Source organism: Aulostomus chinensis, chromosome 16 (genome assembly GCF_037954235.1).
Source record: "Aulostomus chinensis isolate RoL2024-O1b breed Wild chromosome 16, RoL_Achi_v1.0, whole genome shotgun sequence".
NCBI lineage: Eukaryota > Metazoa > Chordata > Actinopteri > Syngnathiformes > Aulostomidae > Aulostomus > Aulostomus chinensis.
Window position 1 is genome coordinate 26,815,966 of NC_141335.1, and position 25,088 is coordinate 26,841,053.

General features: G+C 47.5%; 1 protein-coding gene and 1 long non-coding RNA gene across 3 annotated transcripts; both read right to left on the minus strand.

The window, feature by feature from the left end:
- Nucleotides 1-276: 276 nt before the first annotated feature.
- thbs2a (thrombospondin 2a) lies at nt 277-19,187 on the minus strand. Its single transcript, XM_086179800.1, has 23 exons — nt 19,001-19,187; nt 18,459-18,524; nt 17,794-18,347; nt 17,044-17,128; nt 13,034-13,233; nt 11,652-11,792; nt 11,475-11,568; nt 11,060-11,224; nt 10,293-10,469; nt 9,838-10,011; nt 9,234-9,361; nt 8,975-9,127; nt 6,884-7,102; nt 6,688-6,795; nt 6,441-6,600; nt 6,251-6,369; nt 5,915-6,149; nt 4,289-4,516; nt 3,701-3,972; nt 3,518-3,615; nt 3,143-3,282; nt 1,885-1,915; nt 277-1,575 (listed from the first exon to the last, which is right to left on the minus strand). Exons 2-23 carry the CDS (start codon nt 18,520-18,522, stop codon nt 1,572-1,574), a joined length of 3,549 nt encoding a protein of 1,182 aa, XP_086035926.1. The 5' UTR covers nt 18,523-18,524; nt 19,001-19,187; the 3' UTR covers nt 277-1,571.
- A 1,398-nt stretch (nt 19,188-20,585) lies between these two features.
- On the minus strand, nt 20,586-21,827 carry LOC147248027 (uncharacterized). Of its 2 annotated transcripts, XR_015109479.1 has the most exons (4): nt 21,803-21,827; nt 21,578-21,718; nt 21,072-21,136; nt 20,586-20,973 (listed from the first exon to the last, which is right to left on the minus strand). It is a non-coding gene; the product is annotated as an uncharacterized LOC147248027 (long non-coding RNA). The 2 variants fall into 2 exon arrangements; XR_015109478.1 differs by having other exon boundaries at nt 20,586-21,136.
- Between the last annotated feature and the right edge of the window lie 3,261 nt (nt 21,828-25,088).

Below are 25,088 nucleotides of genomic sequence, written 5' to 3' on the forward strand. Positions count from 1 at the left end.
GTCTTTCTTAATGCAAATGAAAAACCCCAAATGAAGCAATGAACAGAACCTGAGGAGGTTGCCTGTGTCGCACCGCCACCTCACTCTCAGCCACCAGACTGATGTTGGGTTGTACTGGCCCAAGTGTTGGGTGTCACGTCAAATCACTGCGCCAGCTTCCTGGGACTATGATTACAATATCCAGTGATTTTTTAAAAGTGGATGTTTCCTGTACCTGCACTTCCCACCCACGACTGCTCATTGCCCTCCACAAAAACCCTGCAAAATGGTGTACAAGTGATTTATTTATGAAAAAGAACAAACCTTACACTCATGTTTAACACCACAAGTATACAAAAACATTTACATTTGTGCACTGGAAGCTCAACAAAATGAACAAAGTGAATATTACACAGATGAATGACATCATAGTTGAAACAGCTCGACCCACCACACATTCACAACTTTTCACTGATTCATCCAGAAGAGAAATTCATGATTACCAGGAATGTTAATCCTTATTTTGTGCTAAATATTTTCCCTGTAGTCACTAATGCCGCGGTCACATGACTCAGGATGGTCGTTCATGTGACAGATCGACCGGTTCCAGCGTGTCGAACTCACCTCCAGCTCAGAGAGAACAAGATGCGGGTGCTGATGTTGTGACTGAACCCTTTCTGCATGCGGTCGGCGAGTGGTGCTGGGTAGCAGGTTTGGGCGACGGAGCATTTACAAGCTCTCGTGGAGTGAGCGATGAAGACAATAAACAGTGGCTGTTTAACATACGGCCGACAGAAGCTGTCGAGCTGCCACCACACACGTAAGCGTGTGTTTACATACGCCATTATTCAGAAGCAGCTGATATTTTTGGATACTTTCCAAAAGCTTTACACTCCAGTTTATCTGAGGCGACTGCGGAGTGACGGAAGTGCGTGGCAGCCCTAGAGGAACATCTGGGTACTGTAATGTTCTATCTCATGATTCTCAATTACGCCATTTGTCAGTGTAAACAAATAAATAATTATTTACAAACTAGCAAAATGCAAACAAACAAATAGCAGAGCATAAATAATTTACAAAAGGAATTATGATACAGACTCTTAGTATAAACATCTTTGGCACTTACTAAAATGGCTTTTCTCAGTTGTTCACTCAAGTTCTCCATGAAAACTCATTGAGGATGAAAAGCAGGAGGAGAAACAGAAACAACTGTAAACAGCTGGATGGTGTTTTGGAGGGTTGCTGCCAGAACTGGAGAACAGCTAACAATTAGGAGGAGAACTGTAGGGAAGCACGTACAGCATGAAGTGGTTGTACAACAAACTCTTTAAAAAGGAACATAGGTACACTAGGTATAATGAAATGTTCTGCAGAGGCTTTTCTAACTCGTCCACTCTTGTCAGTCCTTCTTTCCCAGTGAAGGAAACTGAATATAAGTCACCTGGAAAACAGAAAACAGCCGTGTTTCCTCTCCAGCGACTGATCAAGTGAAACATGGAAGCACGGCAAGTCATTTATGGTGAAATGGATTTAGTGATGACGTGATGTTTACTTTGGGACCTTCTTGTCTTTTGAGCTCCAACTTGATTCAGTTATCTGTGGACACACGGAGGGCAGAGCTTCAGTCACAGCCACAATCAAAACTCAGATGCTCAGTGAGACTCACACAAAGAGCCAGAACGCAGCACAAACATGTACAACCAAAAGCGTGTTTTCAGTGACACGGCTGGGAAAAGACCACAGGCTCACTTTCCACTTTTTAGTGCTAAACATGAAGAAGTGAAGTCCTTGGAAGAACACAAGGCCTTTCACAATGCATCTGAGGCATTGAACACAGACAAGCTGGCAAACGGAGGCATAGCGTGACGACCAACACACAACACGTAACCTGCTTCTGGTCATTACCTGCTGAACACGGTTGGAAACTCCGGCTTATCTGAGTATTGAGAAAGATTGAAGATTCAAAGGTTTGTTCCACATCATTTAAACAGTAGAGGGCTCTTTACCTCTGTGAATAGTTGGGTTTTTACTGGATATATGCAAGAAAAGTCAATGTGTGCATTCACAACACACACACACACACACACACGCTAGCCAGACCAATGATCACATGGCTACCACCCTCTTTGCCCCATGTGTCCTATGACATCTTTGCACTGTTGTGCTCGTGATGTCACACGTGTAACTCAGCTACTGCTTTGGTTGATTCACTCATCCAATCACAGGCCAGGAAAGATTCTGACACAATGAGAAGTCATGCAGTTAAAGAAAGTGTGAGAACGAGGCTGACGGCTCAGAGACGTGACTCTCAACGCGCTGCTGGACCCAGGCGGGCTCGTCCACTGACCCCGAGCATTTGGTTCACTTTAACTGCTGTGCAACACTGCACCTCTAAAGACAACTGATTACCAACTCGCTGAGTTGAGTGTGTGACAAAGACGTGATGAAGAGCGCGCACCTGTTGGTTGTCTACAAAGTTCACGTCACTGAACAGCACAATTTGCATTTGACAAGACTGAAGACCTTCCATTATAGCAAACACCTTTGATTTTTTCCTGTCGCCAAGACGAGACAGACCGCTGGCTGGTTGGAGAGTTCGGACCACCCTTCACCTATCGACCGCCATCGTAGCGCAACAACTCCAGCAAGACTAATTCTTTTATTCTGGCTTTGGATTTGTCAGAGACATTGACATCTCCAGTAAAATCAGATGTGAGGCCGGCATCAGTAAACATTTCTCCAAAGTTGAAGAAATTTCTTCCAGGTAAGAGAGGGCAGGAAGGACGCACAACCTGGAAGAGAAGGACTCCGGCTACGTGCGACACAAGCGGGACGAGGAGTCATTGGTTGAATCTGACAGGCTGAACTGAGGAATGAACGCCCCTAAAAGGATGCAGTTGGGAGTTACAATACAACATAATTCAACATTATTTACTGAAAATCATTTTAGAAGCGTTTTGTCAATCACCCAGTTTGAATCTTTATGGATAAGCAACAGCTGAGCAACTGGTGGTCGATGTTTAGCCTCATTAGCTTTATTTAGCTGCTGTGAGACGTCGTTATCCAAGCTTCTGTTCCTGTATCCCCCCCCCCCACACACACACACTCACACACAAACACACAGGTTTACATATTTAAAAGACTTGAAAGAGTTTCTACTGACCTCTGCACTCATACTTGAGGTCGGAGAAGAAGACCAGCTCTTGCGAGAAGACAAACAAGCCTAACCTTCCTCCTGCAAAGGTCTTGTCATAAACTGGTCCTGAGTCAGCCATGATCTGTTTCCCCTCATAGACCACAACCCTGCAATTATCAGGACAAACATTCAGCTCTTCGTGTCTTCACATCAAGGCTTGGAAAGTATTTGTGGCTAAACCAACATTTCATTGGCTTCTACTGAATATTTGTCTTGTTCCTGCTCATCGTGTTTCTCTTTGATCACCTCTGTCCAGTTTATAAGCTACGATGAAGAAGCTATAAAAAGGGAAGAGGAACAGCAGTACAGGTGTGACGGCACACGTCACGTTCATCATCTTACCTGATGAAACCCGTCTTTGGTCGATGGATAAGATGCCACCTGTAGGCTGTGTAATCCTTCCAGCCAATATTCTTGGGGTCATGCCACAAAGTACGCACCTGCGTCAAATCAAAGACATCACATGTGAAAAATAACACCGCAGCAGTTACACATTTAAAATTTCATCATTTAAACCCCGCCCACCTCCCCGGGGGTGTTGCCCGTGTGCCACAAGGCATTCCTGAGGTTTTCTCCCGTGCCCGTGGTTGAGTTGACGACTTTGAGTGAAACACCAGAGATGCCGAAGGCCTTGGAGGGCTTGTCCTCCCAGTACGTCTGAGTGATCTGCTTCCACATCACCACATAGAAGCGCCCACTCGACTGGTAACCGAAAACAAAGCCGGCGTAGTCGTCATCTCGGTCGGTGTTCACGTACATGGTCCCACTGAAGTCCACAGCGTTGAACTCATCGAAGCCTGTGATGTCAGAGAGCAAGAGGAGGCGCTCAAACACGTCACCACACGTGAGGACCATTTTCATGACTCTGCATCTTGTCCCTTCACACATGAAGGACAAACAAGCCACATGCATGCAAGTAGAATGACAAAAGACATGCCCTGACCCCACGTGAACATGTTTCAGTCTGATCTTAGCAGAGCCTCATCAACTCTCCTTCTCAGGGATTTGGCCTGGACATTGCTACTTTCAAATTCCTTCTCATTTCCAGCTTCTTCATATCAGTATGAAGCTGGTATGGAGATGAACCGGAGACCGGGGACGCATTCTTCTCACCTACGGCGATGCCGGGGTCAGAGTTGGCTGTCTGAACAAGCTCTTTGCCCTGGTGTCTGACCACCCAGTTGGGATCAATTTGAGTGGTGCCCTTAGGATCCAAGTGGACCATCTGGAACTTCCTGAAGTCTGTGACACTGATGGCGTTGTTCTCCGGACACACGTCTAGGATATCTGGGATATTGTCGTTGTCAAAGTCGTCTTTGCAGGCGTCGCCTCTTCCATCGCCTGTTACAGAAGACATGAAAGTTGACCTCAGTTATTTTGGATCTGCAAAACCTGTCACCTGTTTTTCCGTAGTTTGGAGAAAAATCTCTATAGCGGCTGATGTAAATGTCACAATGTGGCCACTGCGGTGAGCGTGGAGGCAATCCTCCGCCTTTAAATCAACAATGAATTGGAAAAAAAGCCGTTCCTTTCAGGAAACTAGTGTAGTACTTGTGCCAAGTCAACAAGGCCAAACCAACTGTCTTCTCATGCTGTGACAACTTCCACTGATACTTCTGAGGACTATTAGAACCAGACTGCAGGCCAGGAGCCCACGAGGAACGGACGCCAGTGGCTAATGAAGGCCGCTGCCTTGAAGTAGCAGGCTGCTCTCTGTCAGCATCTTTGTTATTGCACAAGGGGCTAAAACGATTCTATCAAATAAACACCATGTGACAAGCTGTGAAGAGTGTGAAAGCATCGGTGACCGGGACTTTCCTCCCTCGCCGCCTGCTTCCAGTTACAGACAGCTGTAAAAACTCCAGGTAACCCAGCGCAAATTGGGCTCCGCAAGCTAATCAAGAGCAAACCTACAAGAAATGAAAAGCTGGCGTGTGCCCTCCTGGGCTGCTCGCTGAAGTCATGGAATGACATCACTCGTGCCACTGCAGCACTCCACTCTTTCCACAGCCACCATATTTCACACCTGCTGCCAGAGCCGCTCGCCATGGCAGCTTCACGAGTCGTTAGCATCCCCTCCTAATGACTGCTGTGCACTCTATGCATGCATAAACATAGACGTCCGCGTCTGTCTCTCCCTCCTATCACTCTGTCCCTCTCTTTTCTGTCTCTTCTCCGTCTTTGTCCCTGTCCTTGTCCTCCGTCTTTCTCTCCCTCCAGCAGGTCAAAGCAGAAGTCCGTCCCCACTGATCCTGGATCTACTCCACCTCTACTAGGAGGGAGGTTCTGCTCCTGCTCTACTAGGGGGGGGGTTCAACACCTGCTCTACTAGGAGGGAGGTTCTCCACCTGCTCTACTAGGGGGGAGGTTCTACACCTGCTCTACTAGGAGGGAGGTTCTATACCTGCTCTACTAGGAGGGAGGTTCTATACCTGCTCTACTAGGGGGGAGGTTCTCCACCTGCTCAACTAGGAGGGAGGTTCTCCACCTGCTCAACTAGGAGGGAGGTTCTCCACCTGCTCAACTAGGAGGGAGGTTCTCCACCTGCTCAACTAGGAGGGAGGTTCTCCACCTGCTCTACTAGGAGGGAGGTTCTCCACCTGCTCTACTAGGGGGGAGGTTCTCCACCTGCTCTACTAGGGGGGGGGGCAGCAGGGAACGATACAGATGAAACTGACTCAACTATCACAAGAAAACATCCTCACAAGTTTCCTGTAAATCCCAGTGTTCCATTCTCACCGTCAGCGTCCAGCTGGTCTGCGTTGGGGGTCAGTCTGCAGTTGTCCTTGTCATCAGGTATGCCGTCATTGTCATCATCATAGTCACACGCATCTCCTTTGCCATCCTTGTCGTGGTCCGCCTGGTTGGCGTTGGCTACGTACGGACAGTTGTCCAGGTTGTTCTGATGACCGTCCTCATCAATATCATGGTTATTGTCGCACAGATCTCCGACAAGGTCGTTGTCTGAATCCGTCTGTAGGGGAAACAGAGAAATGAGCATGGAGACTGGAGCTGCTGCAGCGATACAGCAGATGACGATGACCATGATGAGGATGAAGCAGGGTGTTTCAGTGCCTGGAGAGGGTTGTGCAGCATCGGACAGTTGTCACACTGGTCACCAACTCCATCCATGTCTGTGTCCTTCTGGTCAGTGTTGTAGACAAGTGGGCAGTTGTCATTTTCGTTTAAGATTTCTGAGAAAAAAGGGAAGATTGTGACATTTGCCATACAAAAGGTTAAGCCACGACTGGACTCATATTTTTACCATCTCCATCAATGTCCACCGCGCAGGCGTCCCCTTCCCCGTTGTGGTCAGTGTCTATTTGATCAGGGTTGTGCTCATAGGGGCAGTTATCACAGCGGTCGCCCACATCGTCCTTGTCAAAGTCGAACTGGCGAGGGTTGTAAAGGAGGGCGCAGTTGTCCTGTGGAAGGATGGACATACTTGTTAGCAAACCTACTGACATGGCCTACTGTGCATGCTAACTCAGGTGTGTAGCTGTGCTACCTACCCTCTCATCAAGAATTCCATCATTGTCGTCATCCTTGTCGCAAGCGTCTCCTTGGCCATCTTTGTCAAAGTCCTCTTGTCCAGAGTTGGGAAGGGCAGGGCAGTTGTCCTAAAATAGTGGAGGGACATTTAGCAGTGTTACAGGTCTACTGGATAGCGTGCTGTCCCCCAAAAATGATGAAAGGAAAGAAACACACCTTCTTGCAGTGATAGGTGGCGTTGGCGCCACACACAAGGTTCTGATTGGGCCAGCCGTCCAAGTCTGAGTCTTCTCCACAGATGAAGCCATCCCCGGCGTATCCGGTCCTACACTCACACTTGTACATGGGGTCGCTGAAATGGCTGATGTAGATGCATTCTGCGTATTTGTGGCAGTTGTGGGTCTTGTCCTTGCATGGATTCTCAGGCTCACACACCTGCAGAGGACAGCGCACATGGAACTGTAATGTGAGATTTGCCACTGGCGTCATCCTTCATGCTGCCACTGTATTCAGCTCCTTCCAAATAAGAAGCCACTCCAGTCTGGAGGGATTTGATGCATCTTATGTCCCAGTGTGCCTCACTGCTCTGCTATTCACAGCTGCCACTCATTACCACAGCATGAATATGATTTCAGCCTGGACGCCACTCAGTGACCTCAAAGAGCAGAAAGTGGCAGCAAGATCAGGCCTTTGATCAAACTGTGAAATGGAGCCTTTTCATGCCAACAGTGAGACAATTCCCCTTTCCCCCAAATTAATTAGTGAAATTGGGGCATCACATTAAAGAGAAGCAGCTGCAAAGGCCAAAGAGTGACAAAATGGTCTGTGAGAGATGTTATGCAAGTGGCAGTGAGAATGGCCCCGCACCCTCAGCTGAGGCTCTGTGAGGTCACAGTCCAGGAAAACAAGCAGTTGGCGTGTTGTGGCAGTAGAGGCGCAAACGTGAAGATTTCACATGTTTCCGCGTGTATCAATGCAGCATTTAGTATCTACAGTTAAATACAAGTAACACTGCATAGTAAGATGCTTATAATTGGTGGTAATCAATAGGTGATAAGGCTCCTGGATGTTCTTATAAGATGCTTCCTTCATGTTACCAAGACTCAATAGAGTTAGCAGGGTTGGCAGGTGCTGGCTTCACGAGGGAACTGAGGTGAGAACAGTGCGTCACTGGGGTGGCGCCCACAGGGGCTCATTATCTATTAGTTAAGTCCATTAGTTAATGTCCATTAGTTACGTTCATTAGTTAATGTTCATTAGATAAGTCCATTAGTAAATGTTCATTAGTTAATGTTCATTAGATAAGTCCATTAGTTAATGTTCATTAGTTAATGTTCATTTGTTAATGTTCATTCGTTAATGTTCATTCGTTAATGTTCATTCGTTAAGTCCATTAGTTAATGTTCATTAGATAAGTCCATTAGTTAATGTTCATTAGTTAATGTCCATTAGTTAATGTTCATTAGTTAATGTTCATTAGTTAATGTTCATTAGTTAATGTCCATTGGTTAATGTTCATTAGTTAATGTCCATTAGTTAATGTTCATTAGTTAATGTTCATTAGTTAAGTCCATTAGTTAATGTTCATTAGATAAGTCCATTAGTTAATGTTCATTAGTTAATGTCCATTAGTTAATGTCCATTAGTTAATGTTCATTAGTTAATGTTCATTCGTTAATGTCCATTAGTTAATGTTCATTAGTTAATGTCCATTAGTTAATGTCCATTAGTTAATGTTCATTCGTTAATGTCCATTAGTTAATGTCCATTAGTTAATGTTCATTAGTTAATGTTCATTCGTTAATGTCCATTAGTTAATGTTCATTAGTTAATGTCCATTAGTTAATGTCCATTAGTTAATGTCCATTAGTTAATGTTCATTCGTTAATGTTCATTAGTTAATGTTCATTCGTTAATGTCCATTTGTTAATGTTCATTCGTTAATGTCCATTGGTTAATGTCCATTGGTTAATGTCCATTAATATCATCAAAATATTCTGATCTGCTGCCGTTATTACAGTGTAATAACAAGTGTCACACGTGTTTGTTGTTAAGAGACACATTCACCCCCCCCCCCCCCGAGGTCAAGGTGTGTCACATTCTTGTGAGACAACACAACAACGCGACCCAGTGGATGAAGCCTCGGAACCACCCACGCCGCTGCCGCCATCACTCATAAATTCGTGAAAATATGTTTGGTGCTGAAGGCTCCACATCTTTCTTTCCTCTGCCACATTTTTTCCCTGCTCGCTTGTGGAGAGAGCTCCAGGGTATTCAATCAAGACCCTGTTACTGGCAACGACTCACCTGCTTGTTCTTCTTGGCGGCTTCCACTCCCATTCCAAAAGGTTGAGTGCCCTTGTAGCGCTTTGGACAGGGCAGGCAGTGGAAACCTGGATCGGTGTTGATGCAGCGCTGCATTCCACTCACTTGGTAGCAAACATCTGACACCATGTCACACTGGGGAGGGAACGAACAGCAGCGGCAAATACAAACAAATAATTACATGAATGAAGTCTTGAACATACATCTGGTTTGTGCATATGAGACAAACAGGAACCTTTACCTCGTTAATGTCTTCACAGTGGGTGCCATTTCCACGGAAACCAGCTGGGCATGGGCCACACTCCCAGGAACCATCTGGAGAGCTGCTGCAGTCCACTCCCCCAAAGCAGGGGTTAGACAGACAGCCATCTGTAAGAGATTTAGACAATAAGATCTGATGCAAACGAAGGAAATTGGTTTAAACATCACAGGACATCCAGTAGAATGTGTCTCTGAAAGGTTCAGCTTTCATTTGTAGTGATTTTTATCTCAGTGTGATGATTCTAGACGAAACTCCACCACCTGGAACATGTCGAACTTATCCAGACTTGAAAGACTCATATTCATATAAAGAAGTTGAAAACAAAACAAGGGACGTGTCCACACGAACCCATGATTGTTAGCAGATGAGGTTTTCTGGACAACAGTCACTGTGTTCGCATGCGAGAATTTGCTGATTAGCAATAACATTACATGTTGTACATTATTTTCCCATAAATGGACAAAGGACAGTTTTGACCTGATTATTGTACACAAATGCATCCTAAGTCATCTCAAGAAGGACATAAATGTGGATGCACAGATTGACATCGTAAAAAACCTCAACACAAATCAGGAGCTCTCACCAATAGGACACTCGATTTTGTTGCAGTAGTCAGAATCTTCAGCCTCTCCCATGCACTTCTTGCCGCCGTACTGAGGTTGTGGACTGTTGCACTCACGCGTCCGACTTTTGATGCCACCTCCACATGTTGCTGAGCAGGTTGCCCATGGAGACCAGGGTCCCCAACCCCCATCAACTATAGAGTTACACAGACGGAGGTTCAATACTGGGACTAACAGATGTTTAAACTTTGTTTCTTGATAAAAATAAACACGGAAAGTCCCAAGTGCGAGGAGCAGCCAGAGCCAGAAGCCTGGGATTTAAAACTACAAGAGAAAGCACATCAGGCTGATCTGGGTCAGCGTTTCCTGGAGGACGGGAGGCCAGTTTGAACCACATGGGGAAAGTTGCCTCAGGGAAGCCACGGTGAAGTCTGACGCTGCTGTAACAGAGACGCCACTTGGCCAAAATACTCACTTGGACACGGATTGGCAGTGCAGCTTTGAGTTTCTCTGCCATTTCCCTCGCAGTCTTTACCCCCAAGCTGAGGCACGGGTGCATTGCAGTGGCGTATCCTGGTGATCTGGCCCTCTCCACAGGTCACTGAGCAAGACGACCACGGTGACCACAAGCTCCAGCCTCCATCCTGACGAACTGGGCATGAAACAAACAGGACAAAAACACATGTATTATCCTCTAGATTTCCTTTGGAGACTCCTACCAGACATGTAGAGCCAGCAGAGTAAACAGGATGTGATGTTGCCTATGATGGCTTCCAACGTGAGGACGGATTCTAGTGGCAGTGTTTGTGTCATCGTGTGTGAGCGCTCATCGTCCAGCAGTTCGTCACGAAACACATGCTGATCCTGCTGTCTATCAAACACCCAGCTCATCCGTTCCATCCACACCAACGTAGTAAAACCCTGACATCCACCTCGTTGATACTCCCTCTGATGACAACATTCATTAATATGTCATATGTTTGCATGGCGGGCAGCGGTGAGTCATTGCACAGAGGAACTCCCTCTCAGCCAGTGATTTATTTGGAAGTCCGTTCCAGCGGGCACACCCTGCTGGGCCCCCCTGAGATCCAACCTCCCCTCAATCAGAAGGATCCATAAATCTCACCTCATACACACATTTCCATGATGACACTGTTTATGACACACACTCGTAGTAACGTCACAGCGGGGAGCCTGGCACCACTGGACGGCGTCGAGCTACAGCCAGTAGATGCTACTCACCACGGCTGTCACATTTGCCCGGGCTGCACTTGCGGGTCTGGATTGAGGGTCCGGTGCAGGGGTTGCTGGTTGCATCACATGACCTTCCCCTCTGTTGAGTTCCAGTCCCACAGGTGACTGTACACTCCGTCCACTCTGACCAAAGGGACCAGCCATCCTCCTCCACTTGAAGCACAATCATATAAGGAGAGGAATAAGAAAATTATTCTCATCACGACTTTAACTCTTCATATGTATGACTCTGTATCACATGACCTGTGACGTCTTATATTTTGAGCTACTTTGTGCTTCAACGCACGTTTCTCATTAGAAGCTACTTTGTGTTTCTGAGTGAACACAGTTGTCCAGCTCTGCCAGTGCAGGATTGGCAGTGTAGAAGGTTCTCTGTGAGCAAACCGGAGGAGCGGCTACGTACCCATGCACACAGGACAGCACTCGCCGTCCACGAAGGCAGGACTGGCACAGGCCAAAGCAGGGCAGGTGATCTGGTGACACACAATCTTGGACTCCTGCCATCAGCAGATATCAGATACATCAGGTTCATTGACGTCAGGAACACAACTTTACATATTCCCACAGAATTCCGTTCTACCTGGCAGGTGCACTTGGTACAGCTGTCAACAACCCAGTCCTCCTTATCGTCAAACAGTCGGCCGTCCTGCCAGCACATGTTTTTCTCTTTAGAATTCCTCATCCTCCCTAGAACCTCTTTCATGACTGTGTTCTCCTCCGTCTGTGAACATACGACAGATTTCAGAAACTGTTCAGGGACACTGGAGAAAGAGATGCAGCCGCTGCTGAAGGCGACCACTCCCCAGCTGGTACCACTCAGGTCTGAACCTGCTCAACGACCACATTCAACCAGCTCCTCCGGGTCACTGACAATCTGACAAGCACAATTCTTGTAGTAGGGCTGCATGACACAAAGAGAAAACAAATCACTTTATTTTGACAAATTCTGCAACTGTAACATCATTTGTCCCCTCAGCACTGTTGAGGTCAGCACCAAACGAGCATCTCCTTACATCTGGAGAGTTTGATGAGAGGGCTTCACTGACTCGGCTACGCTGGGACACTGGCAGCTCCTGTTACTGTGCATATTAAGTCGGCCATCGCAGTTTGAAGAAAATGTCAGTTAATTGTGCTGACCCATTTCTGAGTTCTCTCTTTCAGAAGAAAGAATCCCACAAACAGAAAGGAACATGATGAATGAGAGCACTTGTAAACGTCCTGCTCATTATTACACCGTTTCTAGTAAAATAGTCCATTGAAATGTCCTGCTCACTTATGCTCAGTTTAACCTCCAACCAAACTGGAGACAAGAAAATCTCTGGCTTGAATCCTTACAGTCGGGAACTGTCAGTCCATAAACTACTGCCAAAGAATTGTATGTGTTTGTGCGTGTGTGTGTGTGTGTCTGCTGGAAAAGGGAGGCAGCAGTGTGCAGCAGTGCAGTCTGAGACACCACTCGGTCTGGAAGAGCCTCAGGGACCCTTCTCATCCCAGCCATTTTTCTCAAGGTTCATGCCCAGACTCTTATTGCTGGGAGGCTCCCAGAGGAAACACATGGGCTGTTTAAACACAGCCAGACATTCGACTGGACGCCGGCGCTGCCAGGGGAACACTTCCTATATCCACATGTAACATGTCATAAAATCTGTCTGACTCATGCTGCCACAGATACCAGGACTCCGCAGGCTCAGCCGTGGCGGCCACTGTATAAACAGTCCTGCGGCTACTTAATGTTTGGTTTCAGATCAATGTGGGTTACCTAGTAACCTGATTCAAACCTCTTACCTCGGGGTGGCCACACTGACGTGAGGGGCATTTATTTTCCTAGAATGTCCATTTACTCTGATGTCAAGTTTTCTTCCCTCACTTGAAGACAGACTTTGGCGATTTCACATTCATCACTGACATTAAAAAGTAGACATGAAGAACGTGTAAGAAGACAGGATCACTTCGACTCCTTACCACTTTCTGCAAGCCGTCGATAAGGTTACTGACGACCACTCGAAGGCCTTTCAGCTCCTGGAACATGGTGCTGAGCTCCTCGCAGGAGCGTTCACACATATCGGCGCCTGGCTCGTCAGTCTTCTGGCCGATGATGTTGGTCGTGATGGAGGGACTCACATCCACCACTTCTGTGCTCTCACTCACAATATTGGCATCGTCTGCAGCAGAAACCGCAGAGACATCGGGGCGAGTGAGCAACACAGACTGGTGATGGAAAACACATTGAAGAGATATCATGATCGAAACACGAGCAGTGATCAGGGAACGCAGTGATTTCCTGTTTTCCTGAAGCCAACCAAAGATCACAGCGATGTGGGGATTATGATGTTTATTGTGTCCCTAAAAACAGATGTTCTGTCAGCAGTGTTTGATTTAAAAAATGTATCAGTTTGAAAGGGTGACGGTCAATCTTTCCACGGAGATGACAGCAGGGCTGGCTGTGGGAGGACGGGGAGGGGTGGCACCGGGGAGCGCGCAGCAGAAATCTGGGTGTTCCTCGTATGATGAGAAAACCACACCGTTGTCATAAATCGGCGTGACCTTTTTACATACGTGGACACTTCCAATAGGAACTCAACACACAACAGTGACCACACAAATGGATTTACAAGCAGCCTGAGATCCAGCTGATCAGCAGCATCAGGCGTGTTTCTAACTCCCTCCAGTTAGCTTCTGTCCTGACTCATTCTTTGGTGCTTCAGCCTGCTTGTGGGACGTTGACAGTAAGATGTCTTTACACATCCAGAGCAGCAAGTCAAGGTCAGAGGAGCATGTCTGCCAGCTGGGATCTTTGTAGAACAGAGCGGAGCACGAATGAGTCATAAAACACAGAAATAAGTCTACTTTTTAACGTCCAGTTCCCTCATCTCAGTCTTTGGCTTAACGAAGGCTCATAATGTTGTAAGGTTCAGGTCTACATCAGATCCACCAGTAAACACCAGACCGGTGGATGTTGGAGGTTCAGGTCTACATCAGATCCACCAGTAAACACCAGACCGGTGGATGTTGGAGGTTCAGGTCTACATCAGATCCACCAGTAAACACCAGACCGGTGGATGTTGGAGGTTCAGGTCTACATCAGATCCACCAGTAAACACCAGACCGGTGGATGTTGGAGGTTCAGGTCTACATCAGATCCACCAGTAAACACCAGACCGGTGGATGTTGGAGGTTCAGGTCTACATCAGATCCACCAGTAAACACCAGACCGGTGGATGGTGGAGGTTCAGTTCTACATCAGATCCACCAGTAAACACCAGACCGGTGGATGGTGGAGGTTCAGTTCTACATCAGATCCACCAGTAAACACCAGACCGGTGGATGGCGGAGGTTCAGGTCTACATCAGATCCACCAGTAAACACCAGACCGGTGGATGGTGGAGGTTCAGGTCTACATCAGATCCACCAGTAAACACCAGACCGGTGGATGTTGGAGGTTCAGGTCTACATCAGATCCACCAGTAAACACCAGACCGGTGGATGTTGGAGGTTCAGTTCTACATCAGATCCACCAGTAAACACCAGACTGGTGGATGTTGGAGGTTCAGGTCTACATCAGATCCACCAGTAAACACCAGACTGGTGGATGTTGGAGGTTCAGGTCTACATCAGATCCACCAGTAAACACCACACTGGTGGATGTTGGAGGTTCAGTTCTACATCAGATCCACCAGTAAACACCAGACCGGTGGATGGTGGAGGTTCAGTTCTACATCAGATCCACCAGTAAACACCAGACCGGTGGATGGTGGAGGTTCAGTTCTACATCAGATCCACCAGTAAACACCAGACCGGTGGATGGTGGAGGTTCAGTTCAACATCAGATCCACCAGTAAACACCAGACCGGTGGATGGTGGAGGTTCAGTTCTACATCAGATCCACCAGTAAACACCAGACCGGTGGATGGTGGAGGTTCAGTTCTACATCAGATCCACCAGTAAACACCAGACCGGTGGATGGTGGAGGTTCAGTTCAACATCAGATCCACCAGTAAACACCAGACCGGTGGATGGTGGAGTGGTGGAGTCTTAAATACGTGGGTTTCTAACCAGAGTTTATAGGGGTCTACAGAGGTGGTGGAGGTCATACCTCATCCATGACATGACCACTTCCTGTTGGACAACAAACATGCTTCATGCCTTTAAGGGTCAATTTACATTATTGCTGACACAGGATCACTTCCTGTTGGACTACAAACACACCTCATCCCTGACAGGATCACTTCCTGTTGGACTACAAACACACCTCATCCCTGACAGGATCACTTCCTGTTGGACTACAAACACACCTCATCCCTGACAGGATCACTTCCGGTTGGACTACAAACAAACCTCATCCCTGACAGGATCACTTCCTGTTGGACTACAAACACACCTCATCCCTGACAGGATCACTTCCTGTTGGACTACAAACAAACCTCATCCCTGACAGGATCACTTCCTGTTGGACTACAAACAAACCTCATCCCTGACAGGATCACTTCCTGTTGGCTACAAACACACCTCACGCCTGCAGTTTTCGATGTAACATTCTTACATTGAGAACAAGAGATCCTCGGTACACTGACAACATCCATCAGTCTCCTCCCTCACTCCCTCCTCGATCTGCTGAACAGGACTTGTGGCCTGATGAAGCTTATGAATGTGACAGAGGAAACAATCACACCAGACACACCTGAAAGCTCCGCTGAGTGCCTGTCATTCAGCCAAACAACAGCAAGGATCTACGAGTGGTTTGGATGGCGTTCGTTAAATCGGTGAAGATTAATAACAGGCCGGGGAGTTGAGGACTCTAAATCAAGACAAATTGCCCAATGATCACCCCTCCAGCCGGTGCTGTTTTCCTTCCTTCTCAGTCTGCTGGATTCATTCAACCCTCAGGAGAGCTCCATGCTGCGTGTGCATGTGAACGCGTGCAAGCTTGTCTGTGAAAGTATTTTCACATTCTTTTGTCCCTGATAGACATGCTCTAATTTTGAAAAAAACGGATTGAAGGAGGAACACACAAACGACCGATTGTAGTTTTAATTTGGCTCATTCAGGTTCGAAACGAGCGTCTTTTGTGTGGTTTGATGGTATTAAAGCAGCTATCAGTGTGGAACTCTGCCTGGTACCAAGTTCTGGTGTTTGCATAATAAACTCTTTCAGCTGGAGTTCAACCCTGCATGTGGCAAAGAAAGAAACGCAACAGAGCTCTATCATGTAAAACACACCTCACAAGGACTCGCTTTGTCACAGCGAATCAAAGACACTGTTTCCAGATCTGCTGACCTGCATCTCTGTTGAAAAGGATGATTACACACATGTTCAGACCTTCAGGCCCCAGCCGCTTTTCATGTGAGCCCTGCAGAGAACCATCGAGTTCAGCTCCCAGTGTGAGAAAAGTAACGAAATCAGCCAATTCATGACCTCAGTGTGTGTGTGTGTGTGTGCGCGCGCGCAGCTAGAAGTGGAATCTCCTTGCTCTGCAGTATAGCGTTCACTTTCTCCTCTCGTTTTCTTTCCCAGGGCGTTGTTCCAAGTGACCCGCCGATGGAATTCAGTCTAAGGGTCTGTAGGTGTAAATGGAATTATCCTGTGCTCCACGCAGACTCCCTGCCCTCCCGCCGAGGCACCGCCGGCTCCTCTCATAAACAAGAAATGAAAGCCAAGAGATCTCGCCACATACCTCAAATCTGCATGCTTTTGACCCACTTTTGCAAGGACCTGAGAGTTATTACAAAGGGAGTCAAGTGGCGATGCCAAACTGTTTGGTCTGGAGAGTCAATACTTAACAAAAAGCAGACACGGCGCTTTAGAAGCTCTCACGTGACAGAGTTTCCCAATCACATCTGCAAGATATCAGGCTTTGCAAATGCAATCATTCTGACTCAGCTTTGTGGTCATGAACATCACACAAATGAAACAGGTCCTGCTGATTAGAGCAGCGCGTTGGGTGGAAGACAGCCTACGAAAACACCCCACTTCACCTGGTTTGGTGACCTCACAGTCTCGGCTCAGGAGGACGTCGTCCACAGGGGTGTCAAAGATGAACCGCACATTCTGCAGAAGGCCCTGTTTGGGAACGAGAGACGGACCTTCATCACCGTGGTAACACTCCGCTCCTCTCACAGAGGACTCACTGCAGACATGCATGTCCCCTGATAATGAGTCATTAAGCAGAAATAATGCGTCTCTTTTCACATCTATTATTCATAAACCTACTGATACTGCTTGTATTTCTTTATGCAACATGCAATGTGTGAACTGTAAAATATAAGTCATGATGTTTGATCTTATTTTCCTGTGTTGGGTGGTTCTGCTTCATCCCCCTGACATTACTGAAGTTCTACTTCTCACTCTCGACGCCTGTGTATGTGGTAACTCGTCTCCCTAACCAACAAACACTTCCTCTCCACACTGATGATAACTCTTGTCTTTTCTTTCAGTCGTCTTACACACGAGGGCCAATTCAGAGTCCAGATGTGGATGCAGAGGGACTGTGCAGGGCGAATCTCCAACGCTGTAAAGAAGGAGTCTAAACATTTGGAAGTGTTTTGTTTAAACGGAGCTTTCATGATTCGCTGATGTAAAACCACAGCCCTGTCCTTCAACTTGGAACAAGTGACAAAAACTACGAGCTGTTAGCACGTCTTCGCCGCGGCAGCTGAGTGGCGCCGCAGACAGGAGCAACCAAGCCCTGCCGGTCCGGTCCTGCAACCGCAAACGACCCGGCTCACCCTGAAGTGATTCTCCCGGATGGATCCCCTCGCCACGTACATGCGGCTGCCCTCCGCCTGCAGGTGCTCGTAGAAAGGCTCATCCAGGATGAAGCTGTCGATCAGGCTGCAGCCCACAAACAGATTCGCGTTTTCTCCGTGAACATGCAGGGTGATATTCTTCCACTGCGAGTCCGACAAGTCCACATCCTCGAATGAAACCACGTTCTGTGAGCCGTCCACCCAGTACACCAGGTCCAGAGTGTTGGCCCGTCCGTTGGACACAATCTCAAACTGCCGCCGGCCACCGGGGCCCTCCAGACCAATCAGGGTGCCCCGTGAAGAGCGGTCCTGGCGAATGCTGGCCACAAACACAAAGCCCTCATTGTTCTGGATCTGTCGCAGGATTTGTTTTAGTATGGGGGGGCTCACTGGGGGCAGGTGGTCGAAGCGGATGAAGCGGTAGGCAGGGTAATCTGAGTTTTGACCCCGGAACTGTTTGGCCCCAAGCGTCTTGCGAGTGATGCCGCTGATTTCAAACAAGTCAAACGACGTGTCGTCCTCCTGCTCACCATCTACACATCAGACAAGAGAAGAAGAGCTGAAACTGACAGGAAAGGCGGCATCCGTGTGACCACTCCAGGTGTGTGTGATGTGAGGTCACCTCACAGGTGATTACTAGATACCTTGAGCTGATGCCAGGAGCAACTGACAGGAGAGAAGCAGCAAGTGGAGACTCCTCAGTATCATGTCTGCTTCAAAACACAACCGAGATATTTGGATTACTTCAGAATCTCTGAATACACATTCTGGGTCTATGTCAAAGTACTCCAAGTACTCTTTGAGTGAACAAATAAATGCATAAAACTATACAGTCTATACGATACAGTCTATATAATACCACTATAATATCATTTTTATGTATCTGGGAAAATTATACATTGTTTCATTATGGAGAAAATGGCACTTCGCACTACTTTTAGTTAACTGGTCGGTATCCAGTAAAACAGCGGAGGGATACCGACTGAGTTTCTATCAACTTTATTTCGTGGTTCAAAGTATTTATTGATTTTGATACAAGTTTAGAAGAAGAAGCAGAAGCCAAGACGTCAAACGAGTTTCTGAGTCAGTCGCTCCAGTAGGATCGAACTTGATGAAGAAGCCTGCTTGATGACCACAGGTGTGACGGATATTGACGTCACTGAAGAAGTCAAGAAGTTCGACTCACCTGAGGCCAGAGGTTCGTGTCCGGTCGGATTAAAGACAAGCACAGAGCGAACTAGGAGGCAGCTGAATGCCGGATGGAAGAAACAAGGATGAGCGGCACCTCCAGCACCGGAGGGAGAGTAAGTCCTGCTGGGAGGAGCGCATCGGCGGACTGGAGGCTGAGCTCCGTCCCTCCGCCTCTTATATAGACCGTCGCCGCGAGCCTGCCAATCACCCGCCGGCCGCCGGGAGCGTCCGTGACCGTGAGGAGACGCAGTTACGTAATTACCTTCCGATGGCGTAATTTTCTTCCCCCTCGGAGGCTGGTGGGTGCGTGGGAGACCCCGCCACCCCGTCACTCTCACTGCCCGTCGTTCGCTGGAGCATGGTTGTCCAAACTGGGGCTCTGAGGCTAAACCTGGCCCGCCAGACATCATCATCATCATCATAGTCATCATAAATTATGTAAATCTGTTTATGCTTCTTGTTTTAGGCTCGGTAATGCAGCCTCTCACACGCGTGGAATCCCTGATGAAGATGCCTGCGTCAGTGATTCCACAGTTTGGCGCAAGTGAAGGAGAAGTGAAAAAAATGAAGGCAGAGAAAGTTTGTTTATTTCTTACAGAAACAAGAGGCATCAGCAACACAATGTGTGGCCTTCGTTTGAGTTTTGGGCCCTCAAGGGACAAAGTTTGTGCACCCCTGTCCCTCCGGACCCCTCAAGACCTCAAAACTCTACCACCCTCCAGAGAGGGTCAAGAGGGACGTCACAAACCTCCCTGACAATCTGTCACTCTGATCCTGGGGTTCTGACTCTCATATCCACCTTTCTGCCTGTCACCTCTATCAGTTCAGAGCGTCGGAGTTACCAGATTATTCCTAGAGCAGCGTGAGCGTCTCAGAAGTTCTGTCATCTCTGCGTCTGTTATCTCAAAAGCTGTCCTGAATCCCGGCTTTCATCTCATTCATTTTGTCTGTCATGTCAGGTTTTCTGACTGTCATGTCGGACCCTCATGACAGCCCAGCACTGCTCTTCAGCAAGGCCAGGCTTGACGTGGTTGTTGAGTCAATGGAGGACAGATGGACGGACCCGATGCTTGAATGGGAGACAAAAGTGGGTCCTCCTGTCAAAGCACCACCTGAACTCCACAGCTGGTTCCTCTGAAAATACCTGAGAATTTATTAAAGCGACACTGAGGAGGCTCCAAAATCAAATCAATATTTTCAAGCTCAACTGTCTGCAACATCAGATAAAAACACGTGAAAATCCGCTACAATTGATACTTTGGATGCTTCCACTTCCACCCAGCCTGCTGTCGGAGCTCAGCCGAGGGCCAGAGCTGCTCGATGTGGGCAGGCCTCCGCGTACCAGTGGGATCCGTCTCAGCCGTTGGTTTGTGTCGAGTGGAAATGTGCATTCCATTGAGAGGAAAAGAGAGAGGAGAAGAGACAGTTGGACCAAAGGGAGAGACGGCCTCGACTTGAGAGATGTTAGAAACAGCGGTGAAGAGTTAGACGGACGTAGAGGAATACGATGCCACAAAAATAACTAGTTGGTGACCATCAGAATAAGACAGGCCAGAGTGGAAACAGTTGAAAAACTCCACAGACTTGCTGGCATTAAATGTGGCGGCCGTCGTTTCTCGAGAAGTGTTTGAAGACGTTCCTTTAAGATGACGAGGCATCAGGGGATGTCAGTGGCGGAAGAAACATTTCACGCACAAATGAATGCCTTGAACCTTTTGCTACTTAATTTTAATCAGACTTTATAAAAAGGTCTTCTGATAAAATCATGACAATGATTGTCAGCAATGTAACTGACTCATAACTAACTCATGAACATTTATAAGAAATGTGGCAAATAGATTTGAAAAGATTTTAAAAACCCCACCGGCTCTGGCAGCCTTAACAGCACCTCGGTGGGTTCATGGTCATTTTTCCATTTAAGGAGCTGCAGCTCCAGGAAGGAGTTTCATCAGGCAGAGCTATGATTTCCTACAGGGAGGAGAACAATTAAAGGTAGCAACAAATCCATTATATCACATAATACAGACCTCTGTCAGCTGCCCAGCTTTGGTGTTTTTTTTTCTTACATGGTTCATCTGAGGGTGGCCCGATGGAGCAGTGGTCATCACGGGTCACCCCCCATTCATTTCCTCTGGAACAGAAGAGTGAGAGATCAAAGATGATGGACAGAATTCTAGGACTGCAGTGACTGACAGGTGGAGCTAAAGTCAGATGATAGTGAGAGAGTCTATTTGAGAGGGGGGTTTGTGACATCTGACAGCGCAGGGCCCCCTCCCTCAGCAGGCCCTGCACAGATAAAGAGACAGGGCAGTGAGATGAAAGTCCAACATTTAAGAGCCCCAAAGATCAAAGGGAGAGCTTTGAGAGCAGAGTCCAACATTATACAGGGAAGTTCTATGATGTTGCTCAACCTATGGCCCCTCAAACAATGGCCCCCGCACTGTACATGGTGACCCCCTCCTCTCCAGCTCCACCGTCTCGTTCACACATCCTCAGCCTCACCACGGGCAAAGTGTCAAAGCTGAGAATTTAAAACACGAGTCTACAAACAGAAAGGCAACGCCACACTCACTCTGTCGACGCCTTGTTCCATTTCCACCAGAGACACTGCAGCAGCGAGGGAGCAGCTCTCAGCTGATGGTGAGGAAGTCAGTCATTACCGTATTCTGACTGTAGGAGTGGACAACCCGACTTCCAGGCACTATACTGACCCCTGTTGGTTTGGAGTGTGAAACATGAAGTACTACAACTTGGTCTTCTTGGCCAAATTTCTGGGTCATTTGGACCACACACCAACCTGGACCTGCCGATCATTTACAAACACCAGAGATGTGGAGGTGTCCGTCAGGTTGAGAAACGACTGTAGTTTCCACTTCTCCTCTCCAAGCTGGGACTTCACCAATGAGGTTTTTGTATTTTTCAACAAAAAAAGGCTCTGGGTGACTCCGCAGCACAACCCTGCAAAGACATCTGGCACCTGAAACGCTAAAAGCCTCTGAAATGCAGAGAGTGACACATGTAACGTGCTAATCTCACATTCTCTGAAGAATAAAACAGTTTTGGGAATGATGAAAAGACAGAGGTTAGGTAGAGTGCCATCACTTCTAACAGTCCCTGAATGTTGATCATGCCAAAAGCTGAGTAATACCAATGAAACACAATTGGCCAGAATGGCTGGCATTGTAAAATCGTCTTACGTAATCTCCCAAATGGAATGACCGCTCTCTTTGCATGACAAATGAACTATATTTCAATATACTTAAAAACCTGGAGAGAGGCAGCATTTCCTCTGAATTCAACTCCCACCCTTTTACTGTACATCTACTGTCTACAGAGGCTTCTGTGGTTGGCCTGGTCATGGTCACATGTGAATCCAAGGCCAAAGTGGCACACAGCTACATAATAACTGACAGATTACAGTCACAACATGGCCAACTGAGATCTCCAGACCTGCGATGTTTGGATGCATCGATCTCTGTCTGTACGTCAGGCTCTCACTTGACCGTCTCACAACTGTTGGTCCCGCTGATGTTGAACCCTGCTGTGTTGGTCCCTGCAGAACGCACCAGCCTGGGTCCAGAGGGTCTGGCCTGTCACTCAAGATTCTGGATGGACTTGATATTATTTGTATGTATGTGGTGATTGAAGCAGTCAGAGATGAAAGCCAGATGAAAGTGCAGACAAATGGCACTGCACTGGATAATAGAAGTACATAAATGTATATTGTTCCATGTTATTTTCTTCAATATAGTTGACAGGAGGGTCAGGCTTCCGGATTTCTATGTACTTTTTGTTATAATCCCTGAATCAGTCACGATGTCTCAACGCTAATCAATAAACTATGATGTTTAAAAAAGGAAGCATCAAAATCTCGAACACATCAGGAATGCAGGGCCAAATTCACCTCCACTCAATCAAAGACTGCTACCAGTTAGATTGGTTGGCCCGTTCAGCTGTCCATCAACAGCCGAAACCAGACTGCACCTGATTGGGCAACTTAGCTGTCTGTCAAAAGGCTGAGACCAGGAACCCGAAAGCGGGTATGAGGGCCTTGTTGGATCGGTGTTGGGCGAGCAGCATCCAGGAGGACGAGCATGGATCCAGGAATGGACTCAATTTTATAGAGCGCTTTTCTACCTTAGCAGCAATCAAAGTGCTTGACAGTGTCGTCTCATTCACCCGTTCACACACTCACTCACTGATGGTGGAGGCTGCCATGCAAGGCGCCAACCTACTCATCAGGAGTAATTATGGGTTCAGTATCTTGCTCAAGGACACTTGGACATGGTCATTGGGGTCGAGGATTGAACCAGCGACCCATTGGTTGCTAGACGGCCACTCTGCCCCTGAGCCACGCCGCCCCAGGAGAAAACCCAGCAAGAAGAAAAAGTTCTTTTATACAACGAGCAACAGATGGGAGGAGAAGGATGAAAGGCTCAGTGCAGTCCTGGGATTCTTGAGTTCATTTGCTCGCTAGAGGAGTTGTAAAGAACCTAAAGTTTGAGCTACGGACGCGTGAGTAGCAGCCTCTCTGTTGGACAGGTAAGAAACCCGTTTACCAACTTTGCTAGCGAGCTAGTAGAGGCTACATTAGCAGTAATTTACTGTCAGTGTAGGTTGTGAGGAGCGAGGAGCGAGGGTTCATGAGTACGATTCAAAACACGATTTAGACAGATTTATGCCACATTGTTTGTATGGCGTGTTTCTTTTGTAAAATTAAAAAAAGAAAATAAAAGAATATACAAAAAATTTACAAAAAAGAAAAAAAAAAAGAAAAAAAGAAAAAAACAGGCGGCGCCTGCCCCTTCTTTAAGTTCTATTTTGTAGAGGTTCCGCCCCATCAGAGCTACCATGACTGGGTTCATCCCCAGCATGCATGATGTGAGCTCTCAATTCTTTTCTTCAGCATCAGCAGTTGAAATTTGAAGCTAAGATGAAGAGGTCCAGTTGGTCTGCTGGCGTTCCAGCTGCCAAGCCAGCTGTCCCTGCCCAGAGCCTCAAGAGATCTCCAGCTAAAGTTCCCAGTTAACCAAGTCCACACCCATTTCCAGGGCCAGGTACGTCCTCGCCACATGTGCTACTGGCCTCTGTTGTCTCCCTCATGCTCGAGTTGGCTGCAGGCCTTCTCACTGCGCCGCTGGTCGTGCTCATGATGACGGTGTGACGACAGTCAGTAATTGCTGGATTCTCCTCAGAAAAGACGTGAGCTCCTGGATTGTCCCATTTTCCCTTGCTGGATTACTTGGACTATTTTCCAGAGCGCAACAGTTCAGCCCCACAGGCAGCCGCTGAGGCTGGAAGTGGTCGCCGTCCTCCTGGTCAGTCCTGTCCATCAAACTGTATTACAAACACTGGCGCGAGTGACGATGATGATTGGAACGCATGTCTCATCGCAGCTGAGAAGAAGAAGTAAGGCAGCGGTCTGTTTGCAAGGCCAACTGCTCGGCTGCGGTTGTTTCATCTCAGCCACTCTGCATTTGCCTTCACTCAGCACTTTGCGGCTGCTTCCATGAAGGCATAGATCTTTTCCCCATCTTGCCGCAGCCGGGATCTTATCACAGGGTTGCAGCCAACATTCAGGCCAGAAGGGCTAGTGGACTGGAGGTCCCCCCACTATCACTGATGTGGAGCAGGCTCCACTAACAAGAGTGGACCTGTTTGCTGCACGAGTCAATGTGTAATGCACATCCTGGTTTTCCATGAGTTCAGTCTTCCACCTGAGTGGAAGCGTCTCCGACCCTTCAAGACTGGCGGTGTTCTAGGAGTTTGGTCTCTTCAGCTCTAACAGAACAACTACAGAATCTGGAGTCACACATGTACCCAACATTGCCATCAAAGTGACTTGCGGTGTGTCACTCATACGCTGAGATTCTGCTATGTTGCCTCGTTGTTAATGTTGTTGCTATGGCAATGCATGTCAGAACCTTGGGATGGGAGGAGATTCTGAAGAAGCAAGGCAAGGCAATTTTATTTGTAGAGCCCGTTTCCACAAACAGTTTGTCTCAAAGGGCTTCACATGGCATCATAACAACATCCTCTGCCCTTAGACCCTCACATCGACTGAGGAGAAATTCCATAGAAAA

Excerpts from the sequence above, each read along its gene's own strand:
- thbs2a (XM_086179800.1), bottom strand. The coding sequence starts at position 18,522 with ATGATACTGAGGAGTCTCCACTTGCTGCTTCTCTCCTGTCAGTTGCTC. Across the intron at positions 11,569-11,651 it reads GTACCAAGTGCACCTGCCAG|GAGTCCAAGATTGTGTGTCA; the intron begins GTAGAACGGAAT and ends TGCTGATGGCAG. Across the intron at positions 9,128-9,233 it reads ACTGTGAAGACATTAACGAG|TGTGACATGGTGTCAGATGT; the intron begins GTAAAGGTTCCT and ends TTCCCTCCCCAG.